At 38.7% G+C, this 14,560-nt stretch overlaps 1 protein-coding gene across 5 annotated transcripts; it reads left to right on the top strand.

Annotated features, from left to right (window-relative positions):
• The first annotated feature begins 6,375 nt into the window (after positions 1-6,375).
• On the top strand, positions 6,376-12,000 carry CLEC4E (C-type lectin domain family 4 member E). Of its 5 annotated transcripts, none has more exons than XM_070407912.1 (7): positions 6,376-6,594; positions 7,479-7,571; positions 8,037-8,089; positions 8,183-8,269; positions 9,201-9,352; positions 10,137-10,252; positions 11,671-12,000. In XM_070407912.1, the coding sequence occupies exons 2-7, from the start codon at positions 7,486-7,488 to the stop codon at positions 11,870-11,872; spliced, it is 696 nt and encodes a 231-aa protein (XP_070264013.1). In that variant the 5' UTR covers positions 6,376-6,594; positions 7,479-7,485; the 3' UTR covers positions 11,873-12,000. The 5 variants fall into 5 exon arrangements, with proteins under 5 accessions (XP_070264013.1, XP_070264012.1, XP_070264016.1 ...); XM_070407911.1 differs by having other exon boundaries at positions 6,376-6,844; XM_070407915.1 differs by lacking the exon at positions 7,479-7,571.
• Positions 12,001-14,560: the final 2,560 nt, after the last annotated feature.

Genomic DNA, 14,560 nt, shown 5'->3' with positions numbered 1-14,560 from the left:
AGAGAAAACCATTATACTGTATAATTGTTTTAGCCATTTCTGGTTTTTTCCCCCTCTTCTCTGATGTCCTATTATATGCTCTCATCACAGATAAAATTTGTGCATCTGGGAGAAACTGCAGCATGTTGTGTTTGGTTATGTTTACCTTTGAGATTATTTTTCTTAACTGGTTTTGGATTTTGAAATGTTGTGTGTAAAATTAAAGTTGAGTAATAAAATGGTAAAACAAACAAAACAACAACACTGTGGATCAGAAAGTTGTCCTACATAAAACATTAAATGTTGCTTGGAACTTTGTTGGAACAAAAATTGAAGCATTCAGGTCTTACTAGTAGTTTTATGGAAGGAAAGCAGATGAGTTTGGTATTAGGTTAGAATTCTAAATAAGGGCTCTAGCTATCAGTATAATGATTCCCAATTGTTTCTCAACAATGTATCTTATTTTGCTGAAACATGCTTTCATTTCTTCTCTACCCTCTGTACATCCTTTCCTTTTACACAGTCTGTACCCATCAAAGTACAGTGGGGCCTTGACTTACGACTGTCCCGACTAACGAGTTTTTTGAGATATGAGCCGTCTCTCGGCCGATTTTTTGCTTTGATTTGTGAGCTAAAATTTGGGTTACGAGCCAGCTTCAGATACCCCACCGCTAGTTGGCACAGCGTATGCCACAACATCAGCCCAGCATCACGTGTCTCACTCGTTCACTTTAAGATTTGACATACGAGTAATTTGAGTTACGAGCTCCGTCACGGAACGAATTAAACTCGTAAGTCAAGGCCCCACTGTATTAAAGCCCATTTTAGCTATTTCCAACAGAGCTATTGGGTTTTTACTAGAAATTTAAGTTTATTACTAAGGTTGTAATTTTCCTTAACTACTTGATGAAATGCAACAACTAAAAGCAAATATAATACATTCTCACTTCCAAAAAATAACACATTTTAAAAAACAATGTTCACTAAGTTATCTACTTATATAAAAACCCTGGATGGTGTAATATCACAACCAGTCTGACGACCAAGCAGAAGAAAGTCAGTCCTGCAGGAGTTGTCATGGAAATGGCTGCACCCTCCCCCGAGCTATCTCCTGGAGCTGTTTCCTGTGAGGGCGGGGTTTGAGGCAGGAACCCACCCTCGGAGCATGGAGCATATCTTTATGAAGTGTGCTGCGCCAGCATGGCCAAGGGTAAACCTGAGTGGGGGTGGCTGAAAGGCTTAGAAAAGACAGACAAGAGAATGAAAGCTGGGTCTCGGTGGGACACTGCTTCTCTGAGAGACAGCGACCATGCCCACAGCTGTGTCTTTATTTTATAGCAGATGCCACGAGGCAAAGTAAGGGCGTGACCAAGATGTTTACAACATTTTCCTGGGTTTCAATCCTATTCAACTACATGCACCTGAACTCTATCAAGCCTACATCACTCAGGCATGTGGGGTCACGTGTTCGGACCATAGGTTCAAGCTTACAACTACAGCTGTTGGCTGTAATTGTGCTGGGAGGGCCCAGCCCTCCAAGCTGGGACTTGCACATGGTAATGAGAGGACTGTGCCCTCTCATCAGTCCAAGGCTTGAACCTGTCCAAAACACTGTAGTGGCTCCCCACAATAAAGTTTTAATCTACTTATATAAAAACCCTGGGTGTAACATCACAGCCAGAAGCACATCCAACCGGAAGGAAGTGAGTCCTGCAGCGGTCGTCTTGGAAATGGCTGCGCCCTCCCCCAGCTGTTTCCTAGAGGGCGAGGTTCAGGCAGGAACCTGCCCTTGGAGGGGAGCATGGAAGTGAAATGATTTGTAATGGATCTATCATTGAAGCTAACTTTGGAAATACTATATCTATAGATCAGTGGTTCTCAACCTTGGCTGCACATTAAAATCACCTGGAAATCTTTTTAAAATCCTGATTTCTGGGTCTCATCCTCCGAAAATTCTGTTTCTTTGTTACTAATGTTGTGGCCCCACCCCATAACAAAGAAACAATTTCTGGAAGATGAGGGCCAGGAATCAGGGTTTTAAAAAGATTCTTAGGTGATTCTAATGTGCAGCCAAGGTTGAGAACCACTGCTATAGATAATATTAAAAATATATATAAATGTGCAATTCTTTGTCCAAAAAATGAGCATGTTCAAAAATTAAATAAAGAAAATTTGGATATACTCGATGGAGATTTTCACACATATTTGAGTGATGATTCCATTGACTCCACAGATGATGCTGAAAAGGAAAATTTTCCCATCGAATTTCTTAATAGTATTACTCCTTCGGGAATGCCATGTCATAAATTAAAATTGAAAGTAGGTGCAATCATCATGCTATTGAGAAATCTCAATAGTAAATGGGGTCTTTGTAATGGTACCAGATTTATTATCAAAAGATTATGACCTAACATTATCGAAGCTGAAGTCTTAACAGGATCTGCAAAGAATTAATTTGTCCCTATCTGACGCTGGCCTCCCATTTAAATTGATTCGACAATGGTTTCCCACAATGCCAGCATTTGTGATGACTATTGATAAATCACAAGGACAAACTCTAGACAAAGTAGGCATATTCTACCTGAACCCGTTTTTGCACATGATCAGTTATATGTTGCTTTCTCTCGAGTTTGAAGATCATGTGATGTTACAGTTAAAGTTCTAAGTACTTCATCACAGGGGAAATTAGTCAGGCACTCTGAAAGTGTTTTCACTCTTAATGTGGTGTACAGGGAGATATTAGAATAAGTTTAGTCACTTTATCAGTCATTGTTTGCATCACTGTTGTTTTTATATCATGTTTTTGTTGTTTTCATATCATGTTTTTGTCAGTTTTATATCATGTCTCGGTTGTTATATCCTTTTGTTACTGTTTATTTATTAATAAATTTATATGTTATTTTCATATACATTTTACTAATTTCCTTTCATCTCTCACACTTCTATTATAGAGAAAGGGCAAATAGCAATATTAAAATATCTCCGCTAATTAATTCCCTTTTTAAAAAAAATATATTTTATTGAGTTTTTTACAGAGAGGAAGGGAAAGGGATAGAGAGTTAGAAACATCAATGAGAGAGAAACAGTGATCAGCTGCCTCCTACATACTCCCCACTGGGGATGTGTCCACAACCAAGGTACATGCCCTTGACCGGAATCGAACCTGGGACCCTTGAGTCTGCATGCCGATGCTCTATCCACTGAGCCAAACCAGTTAGGGCAATTAATTCCCTTTTAATATGCACGAATTTCATGCACCGAGCTACTAGTTGACAATAATGTCAATTGCCTCTCATTAAAATTTCAGTTTGCACGTTCTGATTCCTTGGGATATCTTGGGAAAGTGCTATATTACATTGTTGTTGTTTTTTCATCGTATTCCTTATAATTTTCCCTATGATGAAAACGAAAAAATAGAGTGTGAGACAGTAAAAAAATATAAAATAAAGCTTAAGAGGTATAAGATAAGGCCATACATTATACATCCAACAGTAGAGTAGATAGAGGCTATGGGAAACAAAAGATTTGAAAAAATAATTTCTGAGAATTTTCCAGAAATAGTAAACATTAATCTACTTATTTAGGAAGATCAAAATAGCACATGCAAGAGGCAACCAATAAATGTGTCTTTTTCACATTGATGTGTTTTCTTTCTCTCCCTATCTCTCCTCCTGCATTGCACTCTCTCTAAAAAAAAGAAAGAAAAAAAGAAAGAAAAATATCCTCAGGTGAAAATTAACAACAACAACAAAATAACCATCAAGCCTGGCTGGTGTTGCTCAGTGGTTGAGCATCAATCTATGAACTAGGAGGTTACGGTTTGATTCCTGATCAGGGCACAAGCCTGAGATGTGGGCTAGGTACCTAGTAGAGGTGTGCAGGATTCAGCTTATCAATGATTCTCTCTCATCATTTATGTTTCTGTCTCTCTCCCTCTCATTTATATAATTATTTATTAATATTGATTATTGCTGATTGATCATAATAAATAAATGACGGTAGCCCTGGCCAGTGTAGTTCAGTGGATAGAGTGTCGGCCCATGCACCAAATGATCACCTCAGGTGAGGATTAACAAAAGAAAAAAAAAGACTGTAGTCATTGTGATTCATCATTTAATAATTCATATAACTCATTCACTAAATAATTTCTCTCTTTTTACTGGTCAAAAGCCATTTGCTGTTAATACACATATTAAATATGTTTATATTTTATAATATATGTGTATAATTTTTAAACATTCTTTAATAAATCTATATAACTGCGAAATGGAGAATGCACAGGAAATTGACCAATGCATAGAAATAATAAAAAGTCCCTTTGAAAACAAGGATATTTCCTAACATCTGGAAAGTCATGAGTCATTGCATGAGGGGATTACCAAGATATATATAGAGAGAGAAATAACTAATGCCTCCTGACACTTGTGAATTTAAATCAAGTGAGTCCAGTTTGATCTTATGCTTAAGTATTGTTAACGAAGGAGATGAAACATTACTGTATCTATTAACCTCCCAGAAAGCATATTCTAATGCCTAGCTGAAATTGCTTCTTCTGACATTCAAATTCATTTCTCCTAATATATGCTACAATATAAAACAAGAATCCCCAAATAATTCAGAAAAAGAGCTGAACTACTTTCTGAGTCTTCAGTCTTTAGAAGCTGTGTTGTGATGTAAGGAATTGAGCTGAGTTTCAAAGTAGTCAAAATACATGAGGCTGTTCAACTGAGGTGGAGCTATAAAATAGCTAAATACTAACATTTTGATAAAAGGAATATAAATCTATAAATCTAGGTTGTTTATTGTATTTATTTTTAATTAAATTTATTAGGGTGACATTGGTTAATAAAATTATGTAGGTTTTGAGCATACAATTCTTTGACACATTATCTGCATATTAAATTGTGTATTTACCATGCAAAATGAAATCATCTTCCATCACATAGATTTGATTCCCTTTACCACTTACCCTTTGTTTGCTGCTGTCTGTGTCTAAGAGTTTTCCTTTATTTGCTTTTCTTGTTTGTTCATTTGCTGCTTTCAATTTTATTTTCCACATATGAGTGAAATCATATGGTTCTTGACTTTTTCTGTCTGACTTATTTCACTTCACATGATATTCTCAAGATCAATCCATATTGTTGTAGTAAATAGCATATTTTTAAAAAATATGTTTTTATTGATTTTTTAAAGAGAGGAAGGCAGAGGGATAGAGAGAGAGAAACATTGATGAGAGAGAAACATCATTGATCAGCTGCCTCCTGCATGCCCCCCACAGGGGACTGAACCCTGACCAGGAATCGAACTGGTAGCCTCTTGGTTCCTGGGACAATGCTCAACCACTGAGCTACAGCAGCCGGGCTATTTTATCTTTTCTTATGGCTGAGTAGTATTCCATTGTATATATGTACCACATCTTCTTTTTCCAATCATCTATTGAGTGACACTCCGGTTGTTTCCTTGTCTTGGCCATTGTGAATAACGCTGCAATAAGCATAGGGGTACATATAACTTTGTGAATAAATGTTTTCAAAAAACTTTAGTAGGTACCCAGAAAAGGGGTGCTGGGTCATATGATTACTCTATTCTTAATTTTTGAGGAACCTCCAAAATTGTTTTCCATAGAGGCTGTACCAATTTATAATCCCACCAGCAGTGAATGAGGGTTTATTTTTCTCCACAATCTCTTCAACACTTGTTATTACTTGTCTTGTTGATAATAGCCATTCAAATAGGTGTGAGGTGGTATCTCATTGTAGTTTTCTTTTGCATTTCCCTAGTAGCTAGTGAAGTTGAGCATCTTTTCATATACCTGTTGGCCATTAGTATGTCTTATTGGGAGAAGTGTCTCTCCAGGTCCTCTACCCAATTTGTAATTGGATTGTTTGTTTGGGTTTGAGTTGTATGAATTCTTTTTATATTTTGGAAATTAATCCCTTGAGGGAGCTGTTCAAGAGCTTCAAATGAAGAATAAAGAAAAGAACATAAGAGATAAAAAGAAACTCACATTGCTACATTATAAATACTGACACTGTGTGCCCAGCTTTTTGCTAAGTGCTATAAAGAAATCTCTCTCCTTTTCAGTTAACAATTGTGTGGTAGTAAAGACCAAAAGTGAGACTGGGAATACAAAGGTGGGCTCCATAAGTGTCAGGGAGACATTGAGGGATGAGTAAGGCCTGGAAGGAGGCAGAGAAATTTTATCCAACAAAAAGATTTCAAACAATATTTTTGAAGGCACTTGGATTTCCCCCAGGTCAGCCTACTTCTGTTGATACTTGCCATTTCATCATTTCTGCATTTTATTGCTGCCCGGAGTAAGGAGACAGACTTGTCCAATCAACTTCCTTGTCCTTCTTATGCAAGAAAGGAAATTGTGACTTGAGCACACAGCCACCAAACAAATGAACATTCTTATGTCTTGGGGTTGAACTTCCCAAAATACAGATAAAGTGTTCATTCTTCAAGATTCCTTTTCTTTGAAAATTACCAACAAAATACTCTTGGACTCAGAAACTGAGGAGAGAGAGAGTGAGAGAGAGAGGAAGAGGGCGAGAGAAAAAGTGAAAGAGAAAAAAATGAATTTATCCAAATCATCTGCATCACAGAGCACAGGTAAAATTTGCAATTCTCCTTTTTCTTTCACAGATATGTCTTTTTGGAAGAGGTGGTACATATGTTGAAGGACAGGACTGTAGAAAAGGCTACAGTAAAGTAAAGAAGACAGACAGAGAATGAAACAGAGGAAACATGAAAGAATGGTTAGAAGAGTCCATGTTATACTGGGAAGGTCACTGGACTTGAGTTCAAGGAGGGCTACCAGCCTGCTATTTCTGCCCTCTCGGTATTCACTGTGTCCCATTGGGTAAGGCACTTCACTTCTCTGGAACTCACTTTCCTTGTCTGTAATATGTTGTTTGGGAAGGAAAGGGGGAGGAACTACTAGATGAATTTGATGTTTTATATGATTGCTTTACGAGGGACTTGGGAAGTGAGGCACTAGAAAGAGGAGAGCATGAGAGAGACAAGAAAAACGGAGGGTTAGAGGATGAGAGGGAGGAAGGAAGAAAGATAGAGAATGAAAGGGGAGAACTGTGAGTGACTTAGGAAAGGAGAAATGGCACATCTGTCCAACTTCATGAATCCGTCTTAAAATTAGTAATGGATTATGTTAGTGGTTCTAAAAGTGTGGTCCCCAAACCACCACCACCACCACCACCAGCAGCAGCAGCAGCAGCAGCAGCAGCGGCGGCGGCAGCTCCTGGGAAACTTGTTGGCTCCATACCAGCTCTAACTGAAGTCTTAACTCTGGGGGTTAACCTGTGTTGTAACCCTGTAACCTGTGTTCTAACACACCCTCCAAATGATTTTTACATATACTGAGGTTTGAGAAGAGCTCAGTGTAGGCCCTGCACGTGGAAGGAAATATGTGTGGTTGAACAAGAATTTATTATGCCTCTGGCTTAGGGAAGATGGGCCATATTTGTGTCTTTCTACAGAGAGAGGATGCTTCTCTTCCCAAGTGTTCTCATGGACTGTTGCTGGGACCTCCATCCTACTACTCAGTGCCTGTTTTATCACTCGATGTGTTTGTGAGTGCTGAAGGTCAAATGCAATCTTCCTGGGGAATATTCCGAGTAAATTCTTCCTTGCTGCCTGTGGGTTCTCTTCTCCCATTAAGAGTATTCACATACTACCTTTCCCCTCTGTTTATTTCCAGGTCATTCCTCAAACCAGAAACACCAGCTAGTATAGAACTGTTACCAAATTTCAGTGACCTCGGATGCATTTTAATGATAGACATTTTTCATCTCCTTGGTAGCCCTGAGTGCTTCCCTTTGTACCTCTGTCATTCACTAGTAGAACCCCTTCTATGAGATACAAGCCTGAGACATGACAAATCACTTTTTGGAAGGAAGGGTAGAGAGGGTTAGACTTGGCATGAGAGAGAATGTTAACACATTTGTCTTCTCTTGGCCTATGGGCCTGAACTAAAGTACATTTATTTTTATAAATTACAAAAACCATAACATGTAATAAATTCCCTCTTTTTAAAGTAAATCTCAGTGCCTCTCCATGCAGAACGAAAAGCAGATAGTAAGAAAATATGGTAATTGTTCTCAATTCTGTTATAAATACAAAAATAATAAAATTTATTTTATCAAAAGAGTAATAAATATTAACGGTGCCCCTGTCCTTGCAGTGACATATCACATCTTTCAACTCTGTGATGAGAAAAAGGACCAGCCATATGAGCTCATGGAATTCAACTGCTACAATGATGAATCAGGTATAATATTCCTCAAATTTGAACATAAGATTTACATATCAATATTTGTTGGCCTCTAGATTGATTTTGGGATAAAAAACGTAGTTTGAGTAGGTCCTGTTTTTCAAAAACAAAATGTAAAATCTTGCCTGTACTGTAATAGAAGGATAAGGAATTGGTTAAGAAGACAGGAAATCTTGGGGACATTATAGCAAACTTTTAGAATAAATTTGAGGTATATATCTGAACACTAAATCTAGAGGTGAGCAGTGTTATCCCCAGGAGTGCACTTTATTATCATTATTATTATTATTCACCTGCTTCCAAATGAAGTAAAGAAAAAATGTATAGAATAGAAAATTTTGAAACAGCTCAGCAATATGCTTTGTACGCTCTTCCATATAGTTTCCAACTCTTAGAAAAATGCCATATGACACTAGAAAATGACTTCTTTCTTTGGGTTATAATTTCCTCACTATTAAGTTAAGAGAGACTGGACTATTTATTTTTTAATAAATTTGAAGGCTTCAATTCTATAATTGTAAGAACCAGTTTGGAGATTTTGTTGAGTGTACATTATTTGGGCAACATGAGAGATGGTTGCTTCGAGGCCAGTCCGATAAAATGCATCACAATTTTCTCTGACCTTGGCAAGTCTAAGAACAGCTAACAGGGCCCTACATCAATAGCATAACTAAGATAGATAGTATATATGGTTTATCTAGAAAATAAGGATTGTGTCTCAAAAGACAAGGATATTTATGGTTGTTTGTGTTTATTGACATAGGAATTATTAAAGTCTTAGATAGTAAGAAGGGGGGTAGCGGGAGGTTGTGACCAACAGGTTCCAAGGCTTCTAACTATAAATGATAGACTTCATAGGGCCTGATGAAACTTTCTGTTTTCTTAATTAGTTCATATAGGACATTCATGGAAACTTCTCTCCTCCTAGGTTCAGTCAAGAATTGCTGTCCATTGGGCTGGGTACATTTTCAATCTAGCTGCTACTTTTTTTCTACTAACACCAAAAGCTGGTCAGAAAGTGTGAAAAACTGCTCCAGCATGGGAGCTCATCTGGTGGTTATCAACTCAGAGGAGGAACAGGTAGTTCAAGTACAGACTCCCCCAGTGTGGGTGTAGCATTCCTCACATGATCTATCCCTTTTGCCATACATGTGTATGGTGTGTGGGCCACAATGAACATTTTTAAATGAACATACTAAAATGCATGTTTTTCTTACTATTTCTGTAAGTCAATGCCTACTCTAATTTATTTTCATTTCTAGAAAAGCCTAAAGTAAAAAAGAAATTTCCATGTTTAGTTCCTTAGCAAGGCAGAAAAAAAAAGGAGTGGGGTCCCTTTTAGGATGACCATTATGTTTATAAATCTATTTGAATGAGACAAAGCAAATAGAACCCATTACCACTAAGTTGTGATTAATAATACTTTGTGTTAATCTCTGCAGTAGATTTGGCTGCAAATCACAGTAGATAAACTTTGAATTATTGAGAACCTCCTTTGTTGAAGATTCTTTTTTGTTGGTTTTTTAATTGTATGTTGTGTATATTTTTACCACAATTTTTAAAAATCAGAAGATAATCCTCTATGATCTCAACATAGGTTTTCCCCAAAAGATGTATACACACTTTGAATAATTATATAGGCAGTGTTTATTAAAATACATTTCATGTTCAAAAGGTGATAGAAATTAGCTGTTAGAGTGCGTGTACATTTTGGGACGACATCCTGTGTTTCAGGGCCATGTGTTTATCATCTTTAGTCTAGGTCCTACTTTATCTCTTTAAATAACAATTACCTTCAACATTTGTTTAGAATTGAAAGAATTGATCTCCTTTTTTTTTTTTTTTGACTGTGTATCTTCCATAGAAATTCCTTTTCCATGCAAAACCTAAAGGTAAAGAGTTTTATATTGGACTAACGGACCAGGTGGTTGACGGTCAGTGGAAATGGGTAGATGGCACACCTTTCATGGAGTCTCTGAGGTAATTAACTTCTTTCTTGTAGGAGAATTTAACACGACCCTAAATCCTAGTTAGCCCATTTTGGAGGGGAGTTCTCAGAACCTCCTTCTATTCCATGAAGTATATTCAGGGCCATCCCATTGCTCTGGTTTCCTAAGACTATCTCATATATAAAGGTGAGTAGATAAACATGAAGAAGTGAGCAGCCCTGGCCTGTGTGGCTCAGTTGATTGAGTGTCGCCCCGTGCACCACAGGGTCACCGATTCAATTCCCAGTCAGGGCACATGCCCAGTTGTGGGCTCAATCCTCAGTAGGGGCCGTGCAAGAGGAAGCTGATCCTATGGCCCTCTCCCTCCTTCTCCTTCTCTCTCTAAAATCAATAAAAAATAAAAATAAATAAAAAGAATGAAAGAAAAAAAAGAGGAGTAGAATTAGATACTAACACTTTGGAAATGCATCAGGGACAAAGTGTGGAATTCATAGTTTTATGCTCCTAAACTGTAATAAATGAGACAAACATAGTAATTTGAGGAAGAAAGAAGATTCCTATGGAGTGAACATCTCTTTTCTCCTTAATAATGGCTTTACAGAAGTAGAGCACAGCATTTGGAGTTTTCAAAGTTTTAATCTTTATCTCATTTAACCTAAGTTATGTCTCTCTGAGATACATCGATATTATGCCTTTCACTTAGCATTTGAGGGAACTAAGATTGGAGGGGCTCCCGTCAGTTCTGAGAGTATAGCTCACATGTTCTGATACTTTTAAAAGTTGCTTCACTGCCCTAACTGGTTTGGCTCAGTGGACAGAGCGTCAGCCTGCAGACTCAAGGATTCCAGGTTCGATTTCGGTCAAGGGCATGTACCTTGGTGGCTGGCACATACCCACTAGGGTGTGTGCAGGAGGCAGCTGATTGATGTTTCTCTCTCATCGATGTTTCTAACTCTCTATCCCTCTCCCTTCCTCTCTGTAAAAAATCAGTAAAATATATATTTTTAAAAATTGCTTCACTACTACACTGTAACACCATTGAAGTATGCACCTAAATTAATACAAATTTTGTGTAGACTGAAGGGAATCAAATGGGAGATGATATGTGAGTGCAAAGAAAACAAATCCACCAGGACATCAGTTATTCCCATAACCTCTCATCCCAAGTCTAGTCTATGAGGGAGCATGACAGAATGGAAACAAGGCAGAAAGATCCATTTCAACTTCACTACTGACAAACTCTATGACTTAGACAAATGGGTTAGCTTTCCTGAAATCCCTTTTCTTCATCAGTATAATAGAGATTATAATTCCTACCTCACAAAATTGTTGTGAAGTTAAATAACACAAATGTAGCTTGTCTGGTATAGCAGGTCACGTTATCTCTTGTTACTGGGATTTAAAATCTCCCATGGCATTTTTTGTGTTTTGTGTGTGTATGTTTTTCAGCTTCTGGGATGCAGGGGAGCCCAACAACTTATTTACAGTGGAGGACTGCGTCACCATAAGAGACTCTAAAAATCCTCAGCAAAATTGGAATGATATGGCCTGTTTCTTAAATATGTTTTGGATTTGTGAAATGCCAGATAAAAATATTTTGGACAAAGAGAAGTCTTCAAGAACAGAAAGCACACCTTTAATGTATGGGTGAGGAGGACCAAGAACATGAACACAGCCGCAATTCCACCGTGAGAAACGTGTGCGTTGTACTTCAGAAGGGCTCCACAAGTGTTTGCTGATTTGATGTGAATAAAAATAAATATTTTTGAATATTATCATTCATGATACTGACTGAAGCGCATTTTTCTCTATATGAGTCTCTCAGGTCTTTTCAGAATTTACCAAGCAATTCTCTAAGAAATACCGTAAGAAGAAAAGCATGTCCCTTGGGTACATTTGCTTCCTATGTGAGAAATTATAGGAGGATACAGGGACAAAGCCCTGGCCGCTGTGACTCAGGTGGTTGGAGTGTTGTTCCATGCACAGAAGAGTCCCAGTTTGGTTCTTGGTCAGGGCACATGCCTGGATTGTGGGCTCAGTCCCCAGTGGGTGGTGCAGGAGGAGGCCAATGATGTCTCTCTCATTGATGTTTCTCCCCCCCTCTCTCTTTCAAATCAATAAAAACATATTTAGAAAAAATAAATAAAAGCAAAAAAAAATCACATATCCTTGGGTGAGGATTAAGATTTCTTTGGAACACTATATATCTGTCTATATCCATATATCTGTCTATATCTATGTCTATGTCTATGTCTATGTCTATGTCTATGTCTATGTCTATGTCTATCTGTATCTCTCTATATATCTATCTACATCTATATCTATGTCTCCCCTTATTCATGGTTTTGCTTTGAATGTTTTCAATTACCTACAGTCAACTGTTGTCCAAAAATATTAAATGGAAAATTCTAAAACAATTCATACGTTTTATTTTTTTTGAAGTCCCATTTTTAAGTCTTATTTTTAAAAAGTGAGTAACCCATTCACATGATTCAAAATCCAAATGTAAAAGGGGATATAAAGTAAAAAGTCCCCCGCTTTCCCATACTCCCCATTCTTCCTCCACAGTCCCCAGCCACCCAGTTCCCTTCATGGAGGCAATTAATGTCCCTACACTCTTACCTATGTCTATACTGTCATACTTTAAAAAGAATATATCCAAGAGCTAAATTCCAAGGAGGTGGAAGAAGTATAAGGGTATAAGGTATAAATGGTAATGGGAGAAAAGAAAAGAAAAAGAAAATAGCCAGTGTTGGTGAGGATGTAGGGAAACAATTCATAAGTTTTAAATTGCTCACTGTTCTGAGTAGCATAATGAAAATCTTGTGCCATCCCACTCTGCTCAGGACCTGAATCACCCCTTTGTTCAGAGTCCTGTCTCCACACTGCATACACTACCTGCCCATTAGTCACTGTCTCATTATCAAATCAGCTGTTGTGGTATTGAAGTGCTTGTGTTCAAATAACCGTTATTTTACTTACTAATGGCCTCAAAGGGCAAGGTGGCAGTTCAAATAGCAATAGAAGCTGTAAAATGTCTTCTTTAAGTAAAAAGGAAGAGTGTATAAGTGAAAACAATACACTCACACACACACACATACACACACACACACTCAGAAAAGAATCATACAGCAGAATTTACCAAATCATACTGCAGATGATACTTTTAAAATAGAACATTCAACTTTACTTAAATTTAACAAATAGCAAATTGAAGTGAAATTAAAGAATTCTGAAACTGCAAGAATATTTTAGGCTTTATAAGTTAGCACAAGAATTATTTCCTGAAGATACCTCTGAAGTAAATAAAAATTATGAAGAATCATATAAAATATTCTTCTTGTTCTTCTATTTTCTCTTTTTCCCAATCCCATTTTCCTTCTTAATGATGTAGTGCTATAGTCATTCATCAGGTGGTGCAGAGCAAGGTAGCTCTTACGTATGTATGTATAGGGGTGAGGTTGGGGGGGAAGGGTGCATACTAGTACTACCCCCACAGGGAGTTAGAACCTGACTGGGTGTATCTGTGTAAGGGGAAGGGTGGGGGCAGGAAAGGTAGTAAGGGTGTGGGTGGACCTATTGGATTCCAGAGGCCATCTGGTAAAGTGATAGGTTGGTCCAAAATGTGGAAGCCTGAGCTCATTTGAGTGTCATGGGTGTCTGAGCCCAAGTAGGAGGACCAACTGGAGGAGTCACAGGGCACACTGAGGGGTGAGGAACATCACACAGTCAAGCCCTAGCAGGTGGGCTTACAGGTCTTGCAATTAAGTTTTGTCCATAACACTTTCACATTTGATCATTGATTCCTGGGTATCTTATAGTTATACTAGAGGCCTGGTGCATGAAATTAGTGCACAGCAAGAGAGGTTACCCCTCAGCCCAACCTGCACCCTCTCCAATCCAGGACCCCTCGGGGGATGTCCGACTACCAGTTTAGGCCCAATCCCGGGGATCAGGCCTAAACCAGCAGTCAGACATACCTCTCACAATCCAGGACCACTGGCTTCTAACTGCCCACCTGCCTGCCTGCCGGTCTGATCACCCCTAACTGCCCCCCCTTCTGGCCTGGTCGCCCCCAACTGACCCCCTCTGCCAGCCTGATTGCCCCTAACTGCCCCCCCACTGGCCTGGTTGCCCCTTACTGCCCCCCATGCTGGCCTGGTCACCCCCAACTGCCCTTCCCTTCTGGCCTTGTTGCCCCTAACTGCCCCCCCGCCGGCCTGGTCACCCCCAATTGGCCCCTCTGCTGGCCTGGTCGCCCCCAACTGCCCCCTGCCAGCCTGGTCACCCCACAGAGCCTCCTTTTCGGTCATCCATTGGGCATAATGGCTTCAGTCAA

This window comes from Myotis yumanensis, unplaced genomic scaffold (assembly GCF_028538775.1).
Source record: "Myotis yumanensis isolate MYYU_CA2020_CCGP unplaced genomic scaffold, mMyoYum1.0.hap1 SCAF_3, whole genome shotgun sequence".
NCBI classification, from domain to species: Eukaryota; Metazoa; Chordata; class Mammalia; order Chiroptera; family Vespertilionidae; genus Myotis; species Myotis yumanensis.
This window is presented reverse-complemented; position numbering and strand designations above follow the sequence as displayed.